The following is a 20,633-nucleotide window of genomic DNA, read 5'->3' on the forward strand; positions in this document are numbered from 1 at the left end:
CATTTCCCTAATTCAGCGCGTCATTAATTCCCTCCAACCTCACCACACCTCTCCCCACACTGGGTTTTCTTCGTGATGAGCAGCAGAGCATCAGGCTCTTGGGTGGTAAATCCTTAACTCAGCAATCAATCTTATAAATGTCATTCAGTTTTTCTTTCTTCTTCTTTACCCAAAAGCAATTTTATACTGCCCTACCCAACAAAGCTGTTTCTGGGATTAAGCAAATGAGAGATTATGAACTAATTCTATTAAATTAGAGATCTGGACTTAACCCCTCCTACAATTAAACCTCAAATGAAATGTGACACTGGCTTTGAGGTCTCCTCCTGGTCTGAGCCTGGCTGCCAAATTCCATTCTGAAGTTGCCACTCCTCTGTTTACTTGGAGCAAAACCTCAGACTCTTGACCCTTCACAGCTCCCCCTTACCTTTGTCACTCACCCCTAAAACTGGGCAACACACACTTGTAGACACAAGGAGGAGGAGAGACACGTGGAGAAAGTTCAAGTCCACACCCAGTGGGACCGAACTTTGAACTTCAGATCCCACATAAAGACAAATGTCAGGCGCCTACCCCTCACATGGCTGTGGCCACACTTTTATTGCATCTGGAGGGAAGAATGGCGAATAACTTATTTTACAAGAAACAACCCCCTGCCCGTGTGTGGACAATACCCACTTCCAGAATGCAGCGGGTGAACACAGGGTACGTCTATTTACAGACGCTGGGGAGCAAGGGGATGGGAACTCAGAGCAAAACAGCACACGGCCTCCTGGCAAAGAGAATTCGGGCTTGTACACCCCAGCGCAGTCTGGAGGGATGGCCCCTGGTGAGGCACAGCAGGGAGGTAAGTCTGAGAACCAATAGCACGTCTGGGAGAGCTGGCGCTGGGGACCCTGGTTAGGCGGCATCACAGAGGTGCGAAAATTTCAGGTGACTTTTAAGCCTGTCCCAGCCGGGCAAGAAGGGAGGTACCGGTAAGTTGGCTTCCAGTGTAGATGTGGGTAGGGTGGGCTGAGAGATGGTCCTATGCTGTTTTTGCTCAGATGTGCAACTCTGCTCTGAGCCAAGCGATTGGCACAAAGCCAGCCCAGAGTCAGAAGAATTGGCTTTGGAGGTTGAACAGGTCAGCGTGTGGGTCAGATGACCAGAGCCTCAGTCACGTGTAAAATGGCAGGGATGGTAAGAGTTGCCCTGAGTTGCCCGAGACTCCCACTCAAGAGAAGTAGCCTTGGGATGGGACCAAGGAACCACCACAGTGCTGCTGAGAACTGTGGTCCCTGCAGCCCCATCAATCCCAGGACAGAGGATGTGGGAGGAGAGGTCTTCCTCTGATGCTCCTGGGAAGACTCAGGACTCAGCCTTCATCTCGTGGACTCCCTGCTGGTTCTGCTGACCTGCTTCCTTCATCTCACCCATTGGGTCATGTTAACTGACATCTTTCCTTCCTTCGTAGTCACTGTAAGGGCTAACCCGAGTCTGGACCCGAGGAATGGAGAAATCCTTTGCGGAATCCCGATTCTGAAAAGGAAGCATTTCATCTTGTTCAACTCACTGCACTTCCCGGCCATTTCCACAGCACCTCTTGCTCCAACCCGGGCAGGATTCTAACACTCCTCCCCTTTCTTCTCAGCCCCCTCCTGCTCTGTGCTCGGGTCTCCTGTCCTAACCTCATGAGGCAGATTACAGGAAAAGTAGACCCGTCATCCTTTCTAGGTGACATCCAGAGGCCATCAGAGTGGCAATATCATCTATTCCCTAAGGACAGATGCTCCTGGGGTGCTAACACTGCCGACGAGAAAGGGGAAAGGGCTGCTTTACCTGTAGCTGGAAATGGGTGGAGTATGGCGCATAGAGCGTGCTCCCCGTCTCTTCAGTACCTGAAACAGACAGAGAGGAGTGGGTAAACGTCAGGGTCCCCTCCTTTGTGCCCCAATCTGTGCTCACCCCAGGCGAGTCATGTATAAACCATGATGCATATCCATTTAATTCTCTGTCTCCCTGGGAGACGATCAGGGGTTTGGTTTGGTTTGGTTGTCTGTTTTTAAAGAGCTCTCTTACTCTCTTTTTAATTCTTTTAGTATTGATTTATTCATTTGGCTCCACCAGGTCTTAGTTGCAGTACCTGGGATCTTAGTTCCCTGATGAGGGATTGAACCTGGGCCCCCTGCATTGGGGGTGCAGAGTCTTAACCATCAGACCACCAAGGAAATCCTCAATGGTCAATTTTGTGCCAGAGGAAACTGTCCTCAAGCCTAGGACCAGGCACAGAGTCAGCCCAAAATTGGTTAAATAAATGAACAACTAGCCGTGTATAATCACTAGGGAAATGCCTTCAGAAACACCCTCCAGGAGGATATATGCACACCCATGGCTGATTCATGTTGATGTTTGACCAAAAACAACAATATCCTTCAATTTAAAAATAAATTAGTTAAAAAAAAAAACCTCCAGAGGGTCTTTGTCCTAGGCCACTTCAAAAGCACATTTGAAGCTAGCGTTTTCAGACACAGATCTGACCAGAGATGTGTCTAGAGGGAATCTTACTGAGGATTTACCCACTTCTTTACCTGCCCAACAAGGAAGGGTGGAAATTCCATGATTTTCTTTGTGAAGGGATAGAGTCTATGAGCAATCATTTTCTATTATTTGGGAGAAATCAGAGGGATTTTTTTTTTCATGGACAAGGGGCATAGAGGATCTAACCAGGGATTGAACCTGTGCTGCCTACAGTGAAGGTCAACCACTGGAGGACCAGGGAAGTCCGGAATCAGAGGGATTTAAACTCAGGAACAGACCAGTAAACACACACATTCATCACAGAAACTATTTACAGAATTCCCTTCCAGTGCAGTGGTTAGGGCTCCACACTTTCACTGCCGTGGCCCATGTTCGACCCATGGTTGGGGAACTAAGATCCCCCAAGCTGTCCATGCATGCTTGAGTGCATGCTCAGTCATGTCCAACTCTTCACAGGGCAGAGGAATACATAAATACAATGCAATTTAAAGCAATCCATTTATTTCCCACCAAATTTACCTCTTCAATTTACTCAACAAATACCTAAGTATGTGAGATATTCTGGAAAATAGGATTAATCAGAATGATTCCTGCCCTAAGGCTGACACTGGAGAGTCCGGAATATCTGACAGCTAATAACAGCTAATAACAGCTAATATCTGACAGCAAATAACTCCAAGATGAGACAGACTCTGATAACAGCATCTCAAAGGTCTAGAGCTAGATGGGTGGAGAAAAGACAGAGCAGGACTGGGGAGTAGGGACGCTGGAAAAGGGAGAGAATAAGAAGGGACATGTTCTCTTTGAGTAAAGAGAATAAGGAGGGACAGATAATCTTCGAGCCCAGACAGGCAGACAGGAAAGTGCAGGGCACTTGGTTTGTTTGAGCTGAGAGCACAGATCTGGGGATTGCGGGGTTCTGGCTGTGAACAGCCTCACCAGCAGTGTGTGCTCAGTCGCTCAGTCGTGTCCGACTCTTTGTGACCCTGGGGACTGTAGCCCGCCAGGCTCCTCGAACCCGCATCTCTTATGTCTCCTGCATTGCCAGGCAGATCCTTTACCACTGAGCCTCCTGGGAAGCCCAACAAGGATTTGGTAAAAGCAGTGGATACCGGGGAGCCAGTGAGGCATAGAGGCCGGAAAGGGGGTGGGCAGAAGAGTATTTTAGGGAGAGGGAGCTGACAGTGGTCCATGGAGTGAAGGGAAAGGATGAAAGGAAGGAAGGCCAGTTAAGGACCCATAACATGGATTCAGGCATGAGGTGATAGACTGAAGCATCGGGAATGGACAGGAGGAGATGGGTGGGAAAATATCCCCTCTGCCCTGCCCGCTGGCTCTCCCCCTCCCTTCAGACTTCCCGGGGCACAGGAGAGGGACCAGGACTACAGAGATAATACCAGCAGGTTGTGTACCATAGGCTCCAAGGGCAGAGAAATTCATTAGCTGGGGCTACGAACCTGGCCTTGGAGGACCCTCCCTCCTATTCGCAACCCCCACCCCTTCCCTGATTAGGCCCAGAGACTGATATAAACTCAAGAGACCAATGCACAGAGGCATATGCTGCTGCGTCACTTCAGTCGTGTCCGACTCTGTGCGACCCCATAGATGGCAGCCCACCAGGCTCCCCCGTCCCTGGGATTCTCCAGGCAAGAACACTGGAGTGGGTTGCCATTTCCTTCTCCAATGCATGAAACTGAAAAGTGAAAGTGGAGTCGCTCAGTCGTATCCGACTCCTAGCGACCCCATGGACTACAGCCCACCAGACCCCTCCGTCCATGGGATCCTCCAGGCAAGAGTACTGGAGTGGGTGCCATTGCCTTCTCCACAGAGGCGTATGAGTAAAGGCATTCTTGGCTATTAGTGTAGTCTGGCTGCTCACCATTCCAGACAAGAGCAAAATTCCCTCCTGCAGGCCAGAGATGGACAAGAAAATGTAGCTCTTCAGGCTACATCAAAATCCTCAGTAGCTTTATGGAGATTCCTGCTGGTTTATGATAAAAGAGTTTTCTCCCCGCTTTGTGCTCTGTGGTCACTGCATGGCTGGGCTTGGTGCACTCAAATCTACAAAAGCAGGGGCTTCCCTGGTGGCTCAGTGGTAAAGAATCTGCCTGCCAATGCAGGAGATGTGGGTTCCACCCCTGATCTGGGAAGATCCCATATGCCTGGGAGCAACTAAGCCCTGTGCCACAACTATTGAGTCAACGCGCATGGGAGCCTGGAAGCCACGACTGCTGAGTCCCCGTGTTGCAACTTCTGAAGCCCAAGTGCCCTAGAGCCCGTTCTCTGCCACAAAAGAAGCCCCTGCAATGACAAGGCCTTGCACTCAACTGGAGAGTAGCCACCACTGGCCAAAACTAGAGAAAATGCCCTCGCAGCAATGAAGACCCAGCACAGCCAAAAATTAAATAAATATATATTTTTTAAAATCCACAAAGTCTCCACATTTCTACAAAAGTTGCCCAGTTGTCTTTTATAAAGGACACCATCATCTCACCCACTTGTCTCTGGGAATTTCTCTAAACATTCCTTGTCCATTCCTTTGCTCCATCTTGTTTTGATTCAGAGAAACCTACATGGTATTGGATAGAAAGTACTAGATAGGGACTTCCTGGTGGTCCAGTAGTTAAGACTTCACCTTCCAATGCAGGGGGTGCACGGGTTCAATCCCTGGTTGGTGAGCTAAGATCCCACATGCCTCGCAGGCAAAAAGCCAAAGCATAAAGCAGAAGCAATATTGTAATAAATTCAGTAAAGATTGTAAAAATGGTCTGTGCCTGTGTGCTCAGTCATGCCTGAACCTTTGTGACCCCAGGGACTGTAGCCCGCCAGGCTCCTCTGTCCATGGGATTTCCCAGGCAAGAACACTGGAGTGGGTTGCCATTTCCTTCTCTAGGGGATCTTCCTGACCTAGGGGTTGAACCCACATTTCCTGGATTCTCTACCACTGAGCCACCAGGGAAACTTAAAAATGACCTACATCAAAACCAGAAAAAAATACTAATGACTCCTGAGGCCAGCTGCTAGTTCTATTTGTCTCTAACCAGCTGGATGATTCTAAGCAAGACCTGAGTTTTGGAGAACTTGTGTTTTATCAGGAGCATGTCCTGCATGTTCCCTACAGTAATAATATCTTACGATTTTATTTTATTTTACCCATTTTTCCCACAAAGGATTCTGCACCCAACCAGGTTCTGTACCTTGAATGATCCCCTCTTGAGAGTAAGCTCTGTTCACCACGCCATAGCTCTGCTTCATGAACTGAGGCTGACAGAAAGCGTCCTCCACAGGGTAATCCATGGGGTTCTGTTGCCTCGTGAGCAGGTGAAACTCGGGTGCAATGTAAGCCAACAGGAAAACCCAGCCATTGGCCACCAAGGCTGAACTGAGGATGGTGTCATCCCACTGGGGGCTGAGGGTAGGGACCAAGAGCAGGGTGATCCACGCCACCCAGATGGCAATGGAGAGGATCGTGGTGAGGTAGATATGGGCCCCGTGTCTCTTCCAGGCAGTAAAGGATCCCTGGAAGCTGAAAGAGGCCGTGAGGAAGGTCAGCGCCATGAGGAAGAGGACGTAGATGAGCAGCATGACGAAGTCCTCGTTGCGCCGTGGGGGAGAAAGCTCAGAGAAGATGTTGACGTTGGTCCTGTTCATGGTGAGGACCACGTACTCGATGGCAATGATGTCCTGCACCAGACTGAAGCCCAGGGCCAGGCCCAGCATCACCAGCATGGACAGTGGCTGCCTCCCTCGCACCAGCTTCGTCAGGTTGAAGGCGTGAACCAGCAGGCAGGAGAAGCAGAGGGCGAAGAGGACGCCGAAGAGGAAGAACCGCGTGGGCCCCGTGCCGCCGTTGAGTGTGATGATGAAGGCGAAGGTGAGGCCGAAGATCCCCAGCACACCCAGGAGGAAGAGGAACTGCGTGGGGAGCAGTTTGCGCTTATTGGAGTCCTGCACCTTGCAAATGAGGACCAGCAGGGCGATCATGAAGGCCACCGAGGCTACAGCCCCCACGCCAGCCAATGCCTCTAAGACGATGCCCCAGGCTGCCTTCTTATCACAGAGTCTGTAGTACCTGGAGTCCAGGTCTGAGCGGCAACCAGCAGGGGCTACTGTGGACATTCTGGTCCTGCAAGAAAGCAAAGTTGGGCTGGGGGTGAATCTCTCCCATAAACTCAGGCACAGAGGACCAGAAACAATTCAGAAACAATCTTGTATATCTGCTGCTGCTGCTGCTAAGTCACTTCAGTCGTGTCCGACTCTGTGCGACCCCATAAACGGCAGCCCACCAGGCTCCCCCGTCCCTGGGATTCTCCAGGCAAGAACACTGGAGTGGGTTGCCATTTCCTTCTCCAATGCATGAAACTGAAAAGTGAAAGTGAAGTCGCTCAGTCGTTTCCGACCTTCAGCGACCCCATGGACTGTAGCCCACCAGGCTCCTCCATCCATGGGATTTTCCAGGCAAGAGTGCTGGAGTGGGGTGCCATTGCCTTCTCTAGTCAGGGTTTTTTGGAGAAGGCAGTGGCAAGTGAAGTGAAAGTTGCTCAGTTGTGTCCAACTCTTTGCAACCCCATGGACTATACAGTCCATGGAATTCTCCAGGCCAGAATACTGGAGGAGGTAGCCTTTCCCTTTGCCAATCCAGGGATCGAACCCAGGTGTCCCACAATGCAGGTGGATTCTTAACCAGCTGAGCTATTAGGGAAGCTCAAGGACATGGCAACCCAATCCAGTATTCTTGCCTGGAGAATCTCATGGACAGAGGAACCTGGTGGGCTACAGTCCATCGAGTGGCAAAGAGTTGGACATGACTGAAGCTACTTAGCACAGGCAGTCAGGGTTTTACCCCTGAATTTACAACGTTAGATCAAGCTACTAGCTGTTCTCCACCTCTCATGGCAAATTCTAAAGGCTGATGAAGGGAAGGGACTCCTCGTACCTCCCTCCCCGCAATTTAACTATATTCATATTTTCCCTGAAGCCAGGAAACCCAAAACTTTGAATGCAGTATTTGAGCCACATCTCAAGAAATAACGTCACAAAGAACTTGCCGGGGTTCCTGATATTTTTGACTAGTGCTTTCTTAGGAACTGGTGACCATGGAATTATCTAACCATAAAGTTAATACTTTGTGAATTCCTTGTCGGTTCAGTGGTTAGGACTCCGCACTCTCACTGGCAGGGCCCGAGTTCGATCCCTGATCAGAGAACTAAAATCCCACAAGCCTTTGAATCATATTAACAGTCTCCAGTTTTTTTCTACCTCAGGCCCAGCCACAGATGTTATCTGTAAGCCTCCGAATCTCTCTCAGACAAGAGAATCATAGGTATTATCTGAGTTATCTGAACCATAGATTTCTCTGCAGAGTGTCAGCCTTCCCCTCTTAGCCACTGAGCCCTCATCTTGAGTTCTGCTGCCACACATCATTTTCCCTCCCTAATTAACATTTGTAAGGATGGCACTGCTGATCCCAAAAGAAATGGAACCAGTCTTCCCTGTCATAGGCTTGGCCATGCTGCATGGCCATGCGGGATCTTAGTTCCCCAACCAGGGATTGAACCCATGCCCTCAGCAGTGAAAGTGTGGGGTTCTAACCACTGGACCACCAGGAAGGTCCCCATAGTGAACTCTTAATAAGCTACTCGTAAGGAGGGACATCCTGGATGACACATCCTGGAATAACATCCTGGAAAACAGGAGGTGATCCAACAGAAAATGTTACCAATAGCTAATGCTCCTTTTGGGGCTTCCTTGGTGGCTCAGATGGTTAAAAAAAAAAAAACAAAAACAATACCCTGCCTGCAATGCAGGAGACCCAGGTTCAATCCCTGGGTCAGGAGAATTCCCCTGGAAAAGGGAATGGCAACTCACTTCAGTATTCTTGCCTGGAAAACCCCATGGACAGAGGAGCCTAATAGCTTCTCAACAGATCTATAATTTTTTTTTTCTGAATTATTTAACGGTTTTTAAGTTTCTATGACACAATAGAAAGCTTTTGTTTTGTTGTATGCTGTTTATTTTTTTTATTTTATTTTTTGTCTTTTTGCTATGTTGCAGGGGTGCTATGTGAGATCTTAATTCCCTGATTAGGGGTGGACCCCATGTCCCCTGCATTAGAAGCACAGAGTCTTAACCACTGAGCCCCAGGGAAGTCCCTCTAAGCTTCACTTTGTAACCCGGCCATTCATTCAACCAGCACCACCGTGTGTCCATCATTCTTCCAGATGATCAACTGGTAAAGGGGAAACACACATCAGACATGTTTCTTCTATAGTAGAAAAAACAGATCTAACCTGCCACTGCTGCATAGCCTTCCCATGGACTCCCCTGGCCAGGGGTCTGTCACCTGGACTCCAACCCAGGGATATAACACCCTGGTCATCCCAACCGCATGCAGGGCACAGAGCAAAGAATGGGTTATGTTCTACCTCCGCAAGGCAGTACAGAATGAGATGCAAAAGGACAAAGAAAGGCAGATGAGCTTCAGATACAGGCAACCCCTGAAATACAAGGCCCCCCAAAGTCTGATATGGGTGGTACAGGACGGGGAGAGGGACAGGCCCCCCTGTCCATGCTGAGGATGCAGAAGAGGAAGGGCCTGGTCTAGTTCAAGGGCAGCATCCGCAGGGGAAGGGACCAGGCTCCACTTTCTCCTCCCTTAGCACCTCCTCGCCTCACTCCTCTCAGATTAATCATAAGGGCGGTTGCCAGCTGGAAAGGTATTTCTCTCACCCTCTGTGCCCCTCCCTGGCACTGCTCCTTCCCCACCCCTCAGGGCAGTGCTGTTGGCTGACAAGTTATTGTTGTCATAATTATCTGATAATTGTAAAGGACTCTGAACCAGTTTACTCTGAACCCTCAATCTTGAGAGACTGATGAGGTTTTCCACTAAGGGAACATTGTGGTGCTGCACAGAGGGGTGGTCAAGCAGAGACACCTGCCCCCCGCCCCCCTCACTTCTGTGCAGCTGCACAGGGAGGGTTTGTGTACTGGGGCCTCCTGGCACCCACAGACCAGGATCCAACACTGTGAGCACGCAAGGTGGGGGTCCCCGAGGAAAGAGAACCAGGTATGACTTTCTTAACATAAGAGAAAACATTTTTAACCTAAACCATTTTGCGATCTATGCCTGGCCATAAGACTTGCCCTTGAATAGGTCTCAGCAATTAACGATTTTTTTTTTTGGCTATACCTCTCATCATCTGAGATCTTAACTCCCCAACCAAGGATCAAACTCATGCCCCCTGCATTGGGAGCAAGGAGTCTTAACCACTGTACCATCAGGGAAGGCCCCACTAGGTTTTTTAGCCAGATCTCAAGCATCATTCTCTACATAGCTGCTTCAGCATACATTTGTAAAGGACAAAACTCCTTTTTAAGTTAATTGAACTTTAGAAATTAACAATGACTCTTTCATATCAAATGGATATCCAATTAAGGTTCATGGTTCTCAATTCTCTCAAATTAAGAATATTTGAAAACCTTTTCAAATGAAAACTTCTTGGTAATTTTTTTTTATCTGAGTGACTAATTTTTTGAAACTATCCTTCCTATTTCACCTCTCACTCCTCCGCCACCCTTTCCCCAACATGACAGCGATTGCGCAACGGGTCTGAAATGTCCCTAGCAGTTTACATTTTCTCAGAGGGAAATAAAACTGAACAAACTCACTCACAGCAGATCTGCACTGAGAAGGCATTGGGTCACGCAGGGAATGGCCCAGACGAGCCGCCACGATCGGGGATGGGGAAAGGGACAGGGTTCTGAGGAGCTGACGTCCTTTAGAAAGCAGGGTTTGAGGAAGAAAAGAGCAGTACCACCATTTGAGAATAGAAACCTCCAGGAGCTAAAGCAACAGCCTCGGAGAAGAACCTGAGGGCTGGAGCAGAAAGAGAAAGGAGACTAGAGGTCATGCAGTCATCATTCGTACCCAGAGTCAAGGGCAGAGAGACCTATGGGACTTCCCCGGTGGTCCAGTGGTTAGGACTCCATGCTCTCACTGCCGTGGCCCAGGTTCAATCCCTGGTCAGGGAACTGAAGTCTTGCAAGCTTTACAGCACAGTCAAAAAAAAAGGAAGGGTGGGCAGAGAGACCTAGAGTCCGACCAAGAAAGCAGGTGCTCTACAAAGGCCAAAGGAGGACAAAAAGAGACAATTTACTCTTGGACCTGCTCTGAAGAGGAGGGAAGGTCTCCTAACTCATTCTCACAATGGGTCAAGCATGGTTGTATACAACTCACTTGTCTAAGTCTTGCAATCACTTTTATTTTTATTTATTTATTTGGCTGTGCCAGGTCTTAGTTGGGGCACACTGAATCTTTTAGGTGTGGTATGTGGGATCTAGTTCGCTGACCCGGGTTGAACCCGGGCCCCCTGCTTTTCGAGCATGGAGTCTTAGTCACTGGCCCACCAGGGGAGTCCCAGGCTTAGGCTCTCAGGGTCACTCTCTTTGAGGCTGGGGGACGAGCCATCACCTGTACATCCTCAGCCCCTGCCTACCTCTCCAGCCTCATGGCTGACCATGCCTTCCTCATCATCCCCATATGTGTGCTTCTCATTGTCCTCCCAACAAGCCCCACTATCTCGCTTCAAATCTGCCATCCCCATCTGCATGGGACGTTCTCCCTGACATCCCTCACCTTAGAGGTCCCCTCTTCCAGGATGTTTCCCTGGATGCCCTAGTCTGATGAGAGATTGCTGTTGTTGTTTACTCACTAAGTCATGTCCAACTCTCTGCAACCCCATAGACTGTAGCCTGCCAGGCTCCTCTGTCCACGGAATTCTCCAGGCAAGAATAGTGGAGTAGGTTGCCACTTCCTACTCCTGGGGATCTTGCTGACCCAGGGATTGTGTCTCCTGCATTAGCAGGCAGATTCTTTACAGCTGAGCCACCGCGGAAGCCCCCTGATGAGAGAGATACATCCCCTGAATTCCCAGAGAGCCTCCACATCGCCTGCATTTATCACAAAATCCTGTAGTGCCTCTTAGTGAGTCTTTGTCTTCTAAATTCAAAACCTCCTTAAAGCAGGGATTGAGCTGTTAAAATTCTCTACCTGACCACTAGCCTTGCGCCTGACGCAGTGAAGGTGAAAGTCGCTCAGTCGTGTTTGACTCTTTTTAACCCAAGGGACTATACGGTCCATAGAATTCTCCAGGCCAGAATATTGCAGTGGGTACCCTTTCCCTTCTCCAGGGGATCTTCCCAACCCAAGGCTCAAACCACATTGCAGGTGGATTCTTTACCAGCTGAGCCACAAGGGAAGCCCAAGAATACTGGAGTGGGTAGCCGTTTCCTTCTCCAGCGGATCTTCCCAACCCAGGAATAGAACCGGGGTCTCCAGCATTGCAGGTGGATTCTTTACCAGCTGAGCCACCAGGGAAGGGCAAGCACCTAACCAGGATGGATGAGTGAGCATGTGGATAGAAGTAGAATCTGATGGGGAGCAGGGCTACTCTTGAGACAGTGGGGTGGGGTGGGATTCCTCATAAGCCTCCATTGCGTTCATCCCCAGCTCTAACTCCCTTTCACCCATCCTCCTTAGGTGGGTCTGAGGTAGGAGTCTGGCCACAGCTGGGCTACTAAGTGATTCCAGGGGCCTCCAGGTAGCTTGGATCCTGAGTAAGCAGATCTAAGCAGAGGTTTTACTGGAATCCAGTCATTCGCTCCCACCCAATTCTCTGATGACTAAACCCTGCACTATGGAGGAAGATGGTGAGGTTTCAGCATAGCCCCAGACACGAGCAAGGACCTTGAGTCATAAGGGTGAGACCCCCTTCACTTATTACAGCAGCTGAGCCAACCACGCCCATCTAGTAATCCACCAACACCCACAGCCAAGACCCCGACAGCCCTTGGTGCTGGCTTAAACCCTTTTCAGATGAGTCAGTGCATGACCGAAAGGTTAAAAAAACAAAAGACGGAGGAAAGAGAAAGGGAAAAGAAAAAGAACCAAAGCGGGGGTTGCGGGGGGGAGACGAGAGGGAAGCAGGGAGGGAGGGAGTCACTGAGCTCTATTCCAAGGCCTCTGACTCCGATCTTTAGGACAGAGGGGTTTCAGCTGCCTCTCTCTGGTGGACACCATCTCCTGGAGCCTCCGTTCTCTCCTCTATGAAAGGCAGCTGGGTGCTGAACTAGGCATTCTGAGCCCATGTCCAACTTTGTAGACAATTCCCAAGTCTCTTTCTCCCATCCCCTCATCCTGCTTCCTGCCCCATCTCCTGTCATTAAAAGAATCTCTGCCCCAAACTACTAACGAAACTCCAGACCAGGGCTGGAGGTGAGGTTGAAGGGTCTGAGTACCGGCTCAGGACACAAGGGGAACACTCGCCTGCCAGACAGAGCTGCAGAGTCACTGGAGCAGGACTGACCCTAGAGTGGCCCTGACCGACACAGGCGTTGACGGGGATGCAAGGTCAAATGCCAGCATGTGAAGGGTCTCTCAGGTGCTCCTTTCCAACCTCTGAGACTCCTCTCTTCCCAGAGATGTGGGGAGGGTGTCTGGAGTTACTTACATCCAGACTTAGTAGGTTGCCTAGCTGGCTGTATGCAACCCTCCCCAGATTATCTGAGCAGGAATTACCCATGGCCCTGAATTTTGCCCAGAGCTGATCTTACATTCCTCCTTATATAAGATTTATCTCATTCTATCATCTAAAAAGAAGAAGACATCAGGTGGTGAAGACTCCGCCTGCAATGCGGGAGACTCGGGTTTGATCCCTGCGTTAGGAAGATCCCTTGGAGGAGGAAATGGCAACCCACCTCAGTATTCTTGCCTGGAGAATTCCATGGACAGAGGAGCCTGGCAGGCTACAGTCCACAGGGTCACAAAGAGTCGGACACGACTGAAACGACTTGGCACAGCACATACAGGGGCTTCCCGGGTGTTGCTAGTGGTAAAGAACTCACCTGCCAAAGCAGGAAACTTAAGAGATGCAGGTTTAGTCCCTGGGTCAGGATCATCTGGGAGGCCCCTATGTATATATATATACGGTCCCTGGGTCAGGAAGATCCCCTGGAGGAGGAAATGGCAACCCATTCCAGTATTCTTGCCTGGAGAATCCCATGGACAGAGGAGCCTGGTGGGCTACAGTCCATGGGGTAACAACTGAAGTAACTTAGCACGCATATATATAACAGATTCCCTTTTCTGTACCCCTGAAACAAACACAACATTGTAAATCAACTATACTCCAGTAAAAACAGCAAAAAAAAAAAAAAAAACTTTCAATAAAAAGAAGAGGATAATAATGACCTCTTAGGATAACTGCCTGGGGAATGATAAAAAATAACTCAAATGTTTGTTAAGTCAAGTCAAGTCTTCACAACATCCCAGCCTGGTGTTTGTTAAGTCAAGCCAAGTCTTCACAACATCCCAGCCTGGCAAATTGGCAATTTTCTAGCATTTTAATTTTCTCTCTATTCTGGAATTGCCACAGTCCATCAGTAGTAATAACAATAGTCACAATATAAATATGAATAATACAAATGACAACTACTGTCACATGTGGAGACCCCTTAAGAGCCAGACTCGATGCTGAGAGTTTATACGTTTCCATGTGTATTCACTCATTAACATGGTTTTACATCTATTTTATCATTTAATATTCCTACAGCCCATTTTGTAGGTGATAAGACTGATTCTTAGAGAGATGAATTTACATATTCAGTGTAACAAAGGAAGATTATCCCTTTATGAATAGTCTTAATTAGAATTTAATCTTTTGTTTCATCCCTAAATCACTATTATGCTCCCTGAAGCTTTTCTCCCTGACTCCAGCCTCTATTTATTTTCTCATTTTTATTTTTTTCATTGACGTGTAGTTAACGTTGTGTTAGTTTCAGGGGTACAGCAAACTGATTCAGTTATGCATATTTATATTCTTTTTCATATTCTTTTCCATTATGGTTTATTACAGGATATTAAATACAGTACCCTATGCTACACAATAGGACCATCTTATTTATCCACTCTCTATATAATAATTTGCATCTGCTAACCCCAAACTCCCAATTCATCCCTACCCCAGCCCCACTTCCCTTTTGGCAACCACAAGTCTGTTTAAGCCTCTCTCTATTTAAACAACATCTGAGAAGGCTCCAAAGTAAGCAACTCTGTAATTGGTCAATCTTCCTGTCAATCAACACTTAAGTGTGTACTTTGTGTCAGGCGCCGTGTTAAGTATACAAATCACTCGGACCCTCAGACCCAGAGTGTGACCGCTGCCCCAGGACGACCAACAGAGTCACACTGACACACAAATAAGGGTTGTAGAGTGTTTGGGGAATCTTGAGGGCACACGGAAAACAGTGAAACCCCACTCTCCCTAATGGGGTTTGTTTTTTAAAAAAAAGGCTTTAGAGAGGAAACCAGGGAGATGAGGCCTGAGAGATGGGCAAGGAATGGTAGGAGATTCTTAGGAAGGCAGAATCAATGGAGCTTCGAAATACAGGCTTGTGGGAAGAGATGCCCAGTTTAGATCTGTTGAATCTAAGATGAATTGGAGGGATTTCCCTGGAGGTCCAGTGGTTAAGACTCAGCTCCCGCTGCAGAAGGCACGGATTCCATTCCTCGATCCCTGGTCAGGGAGGCATCATTTAATCCTCACAACAGCCCTGTTACTATGGCCCCACTTTTCATTTTATTGGAGTCTACTAGATGTACAGTGTTGCATTAGCTTCAGGTGTACAGCAAAGTGACTCAGTTATACATATACCTGTATTCATTCTTTTTTAGACTCTTTTCTCATATGGGTTTACACAGAGTACTGAGGAGAGTTCCCCTGTGCTCTACAGTAGGTCTTTGTTGGTTATCTTCTGACTCATATATAGTAATGTGGGTGTATTCATGCCAGATTATGCCCCCTTTCTACATGCAGAAAACAGAGGTACAGAGGCATTAAATAACTTGCCCAAGATCACTGACTTTTAGAAACCAGGCTCCTAGAAGTTCCCTGGTGGCCTAGTGGTTAGTATTCTGGGTTTTCACTGCCATGGCCCGGGTTCAATCCCTGGTTAGGGAATTCAGATCCCACAAGCCATACAGTGCAACCAAAAAAATAAATAAAAGCCAGGCTCCACGACACCGGGTTCTGCTGACCTCCCTGTGCTCAGACATGTGAGTCTGAGGCTCAGGAGATGTTTGGGCTGTGAGCACAAGTGAAGGGTCACGGAGGGGTCACAGCAGGCACTGGAAGGCTGTGGATACCAGATCATACAGAGAGCATGTATGGCAGCGAGAGGGCCGAGGACAAAACCCTGGAACACCGTCTCAACCAAGCAGGAATCAGCAGAGGTTGTTCAAAAGAGATTGCCAGTGTTAGTACAAGAAATAAGCCCAGCTGGTCTCCCAGGAGCCAAAGAGCAGCTTCTCAGAGTGGTTGATGGAGTAAGATGCTCCAAGGACAGCAAAGAAGAGAAGACCTGAAAATGGACTTTTGGATTTAGGAGTTTAAAAACAAAAAAGGATCTGCCAGGGGGCTTCCCTAGTGATACAGTGGTTAGGATTCCCCCTCCCAATGCAGGGGGTGCAGGTTCAACTCCTGGTCGGGAAGCTAAGATCCCACATGCCTCTCGGCCAAAAAACTGAAACATAAAACAGAAGCAATATTTTAATAAAGTCAATAAAGACTTCAAAAATGGTCCACATCAAAAACACCTTAAAAAAAAAAAAAGCATATCATCTCCTTTTTGTCCATTAAAACAGATTCAGCCTCAATTTGAGCTTCGAGGCTTTTCTCCAACTAGTCCTCCCACCTACTTTTTCCAGCCTTCCTAACTCCCGTCTCCACATCTATGAAAAACTTCCAAGAGCATTTTCTCTCTGGAAGGGAACTGGGGCTCATCTAAGACCTTCTCTAACAAAGTGGCTCTTTGCCTCACCACATGCATTATTCTCCTTGCCAGAGGGACCCTTCTCCCCCTAATCACAATTCATGTACCATGTTTCTTAGAAATTTGCCTCCAAACTTACCTCTACCTTGAGGGTTTTTTAGTTATCAGTCCCATCTCATTCTAAATCTGTGATCTCACTGTAGTTATTAACTATTTTTCAGCACTCGTCTTTCCATAAATATGTCATATATTACAGCGGTCTCCAATCTTTTTGGCATCAGGGACTGGTTTCTCAGAAGACAATTTTTCCATGGACCAATGTGCTGTTGGGGGGTGGTTTCAGGATGATTCAAGTTCATTACATTTATTATACACTTTATTTCTATTACTATTACATCAGTTCTACCTCAGATGATCAGGCATTAGATGCCAGAGGTTGGGGCCCCCTGATACAGTATACATTAATATCAGTGCTAACTCACCTATCAGATAGCAAACTTTTAAGGAAATAGAGCAAATCTTCTATTCGTTGGCATTCCCCTCACTATGTACTCTGCACAGTGGTTGTTGAGCAAATGATTTGCAGAGTGTGAATAAAACTCAAAGCAAGTTATTCATTAGTAAGTGTGAGTAATGGAAAGGAAAGATGTGGGGAGCTGCATATGTGGTGCTAATCTGTGGGTTTTAGTCCAGGCTGAGTTCTAAGATGAGGGTGGAGTCCCAGGGAAGTTTCTCTGTACCAGGTGCAGGATTAGCTGTAAATGGAAAGTATCTACAACAAAATGTCCAGGATCCCCTCTTCCCGGTAAGCCATCTGGATTCTGATGACATAAACGTGATGCATCGTCGCAACAGCGTGTGAACAACATCTGAGTAACATCACTGAGTTGAGTTTCTGAGTAGTAACTAGGAGAAAATAAATCATCATTCCCACATAGGCAGAGTCAAACAAGCACTGAGTTGGCCAGAAAGTTCATTTGTGTTTTTCATAAGATCTTACAGAAAAGCCTGAATGAACTTTTTTGGCCAACCCCAAATAAGAACAGTGTTCATCCCAATTTCTTCACTTTTTGGAGGTATTATCATATTCTTCTATTCTAAACAATGCATGTGAACTTTAGAGAAATTACTGAAATGTAAAATAAAATATAGGCAATCACTTTTTTTGATTTAAGATTTTGAGTGAAACTACTAAATCTCTTATGCCCAGAATTTAAGGATGTGAAAAGCATCGAGAAAATAGGTGGATAAGATGAAGTCCTCTTCTGGTATACCACCTCAAAGACACCTTATTTCAACTGTTTTATTTCCACATATAAAGGTGATATATTTATGGTCTGAAACTTATCTCTCCTTACAAACCTGTATTTCTAAACCCTGAGAATGGTACTACCATACACTCAGTGTATCTAAAAATACAGTATAGATTATCTAATGTGGGAGAAGATGGAGAGAGCAGACTATGCGGCCAAAATTAGATGACAATAGCAAGCAACTATTATTACAATAAATGTAAATGCAAAGTTTTTTATTTTGAAAAGACTAAATCAAACCATATTATACCTATAAGAAACCCATGTAAAACAACAAGATTCAGAAAAGTGGAAAGGAAAGGAAAAATAAGTGCAAAAAAAGCAACAACAACAGATAGGTTTATTTAGCAAGTATTATGTATCAGGTACAAAGTTAATAGCTTGTTCAAGGTAAGAAAAATGAGAATTGAGTTATTATTATCACACAAAGTTTAGTTAAGACAAAAAGCTATTATGCTGACCTAAAAACTTTTTTATAATAATTAAGAATGTTCCACATTGAAGATATAACCATCATAAATTTGTATGCAGTGAATAATATACCACCAAAATATATAACACAAACGCTGCCAGGAATACAAAAAGAAATCAAAAGAAATTGATTACAGTTACAGGAGACTTTAACACTTCTTTATCACTCCTCAGCAAATGAAATAGAAAAAATTAATAGCAATAAGGTAAATTTTTTAAGTATTCTATGGATACTTTAATCAAAACATGCTCTATCTTTATATTTCATTAGATCTCTATGATTAATAATATAATTCAGATCCTCTATATCTGTGATCAGCAAATATTTTCTGTAAAGGGCCAAACAGTAAGTAGTTTAGGCTTTGCAGTCCTTTTGTTTGCAGCCGAAAAGCAGCCATAGGTGATACATAGACAAAATGAGCATGGCTGAGTTCCAATAAAACTTTATTTACAAAAACAGGCTGTGGGATGTTTTTGGCCAGGAATCTCATTTACCAACTTCTCTATATGATTTCTTCTATTGAAGTGGTCATGAAACATTTACAAAACAGCATATCTTAGACCACAAAAATAATAATAACAATAAAGTCTAAAATAAGAAATGCACAGACCATATATTTTGACAAGGCAATCAACATAGGAATATAAGCAGGAACTAACACACCAAGCTACTCAGAAAATTCGAAGACTCCTCAAGCAAAATAATTCTTCCATTCTTTGTTTTTAAGGGCCCTATTATACCAACACGTCATTTCCTGCCCATTTCCTCAGCTCAATCTGTAGATTTTTAAAAAACAATGAACCTGAAGACAAACCCCCAGAATGAGAATGAGAATAAAACCATAGTCAAAATTCTTCTTCATGCCCTGTTACCTTCAATTCTCACTAAGGAGTAGAATACAAAAAAGGATACTCCAAAGAGGATGCTCAAAGAGACGTATATAGATAGAGAGGGGCTCTTGGCCCTGGCCCTGGGAGGGAGCTGAGGACCCTAAGACCCCTTAGGAGGAAACCCTTAGGAGGTGCAGCTCAGCCTTTTCACAGCTACAAGCCGGCAGAGCTGGGATGAGAAGTCGGGCTTCCTAGCTCAAGGCTAAGGGGCACTTCCCAGAATGTTAGCTCGTTCTGAGTTCCACTCATTCCTATGTGCCCTTGAAGTACCAATCTACCTCTCCACACCTCGAGGAGCCTGTCTCCCAGATGACACCGCTGTTGACCTTCCCAGTACCAGCACACAGACCAGAGGACAGAGCTGTGACCCCCCATCCTCGCCCCTCCCAGGGGCCACAAGTAACTCAAGTATTCCCTTCAGGAATGAGTCCACAGCCCTGGCTGATTCAATCAAACCCTTCAGCAGGTGTGGCGTGTTCAAACATCAGCCTGGAAACAACTCAGGAATGGAAAGTCCTACAAATTCCTTGAACCTGAGCTGGCTTTCCAAAACTTCCTTCCACCCGGGGAGGTTTAAGGGACCATATCTGACAGCTGGGGGGTCATTGCTGAGTCCCATCTGGTTGGTGCCTGAAGGTGGGCTGTTACTGGATACTCAAATGGACGTTCAACCCAGGAGTCCAGAGTAACTCAAGGGACAGCAGATGGGAGAATGCTGCAGAGTTGATGGCCACGCTCATGTCACGAGAAGAGGTGGCTTCTAGAATCTACTTCGCAAAATTCAGAAGGGCACACTTGTGAAAGGACAAAATAAATGGACATTTCTCAGTATCTGGGTAAACTAGCAGGGGTCACCATCTCCTTCCTGCCCACCCAGCCAGTTCCCTGCCATTCCTCTAAGATCTTCCTCCCTCTTTTCTCTTTCCCTAGACTGAGCCCAGAACTTGTCACCTGCCGGGCCAGGATTCCACCTACTCAGTTTGTTCAGTGTATCTGAGCAGAAACTATTTATCCTGATTATCTTTTTGCTCTCTGCCTCTTAGTCTGGGAACTTCAAGGGGGGGCGGGAATCTGAGTTGAATTAAACTACAGGAATTCCTTTCCTGGGATTTTTTTTTCCCCCTCCGACCCAGCTGCAGTTCATTATCGGGGTTTCTCTCCTCTTGCATCCTCAGCTTTCTAACCCCTGCCTCCCCACTACTCCGCAAACCCCACCCCCGAGGATTTCAATCACCGAACCCAGCGCGCTCTGCCTCAGTGCGCCTCACTTACCCCGATGCCTCGGCTTCGGCACGTGAACTTGGCGCTGCTTCGCGCGCGCGGAGGGAGAACTGTAGCCCCTATAGGTTCTGGGAGAGCCCGTGGGCAGGGATCGCGCCCTCGCGGCGCCGAGCAGTTATAAAGGCGGCAGAGGGAGGAGGGAGTGAGCAGAGGGACAAGGGGCGGGAGAGGGTCAGGGGGAGAGGACACGCCTATTCCAGTTCCACGGCACTGCGCGCTGTTATGAAAATAAAGTCCCCGGGCCAGAGCATGAGCCAAAAGCCGCCTGACGTCAGCGCCACAGTCACCCTTGGAATGGGTGGCGGCGGCGGTGGTGGTGGTGGTGGGAGG

General features: G+C 47.1%; 1 protein-coding gene across 1 annotated transcript; it reads right to left on the bottom strand.

The window, feature by feature from the left end:
• Nucleotides 1-583: 583 nt before the first annotated feature.
• GPRC5A (G protein-coupled receptor class C group 5 member A) lies at nt 584-20,422 on the bottom strand. The gene is given in 4 exon segments (NM_001034515.1): nt 584-1,521; nt 1,822-1,880; nt 5,718-6,646; nt 20,295-20,422. Coding segments are annotated over 3 exon segments (1,074 nt in total). The 5' UTR covers nt 6,640-6,646; nt 20,295-20,422; the 3' UTR covers nt 584-1,428.
• Between the last annotated feature and the right edge of the window lie 211 nt (nt 20,423-20,633).

This window comes from Bos taurus, chromosome 5 (genome assembly GCF_002263795.3).
Source record: "Bos taurus isolate L1 Dominette 01449 registration number 42190680 breed Hereford chromosome 5, ARS-UCD2.0, whole genome shotgun sequence".
Classification (NCBI taxonomy): Eukaryota; Metazoa; Chordata; class Mammalia; order Artiodactyla; family Bovidae; genus Bos; species Bos taurus.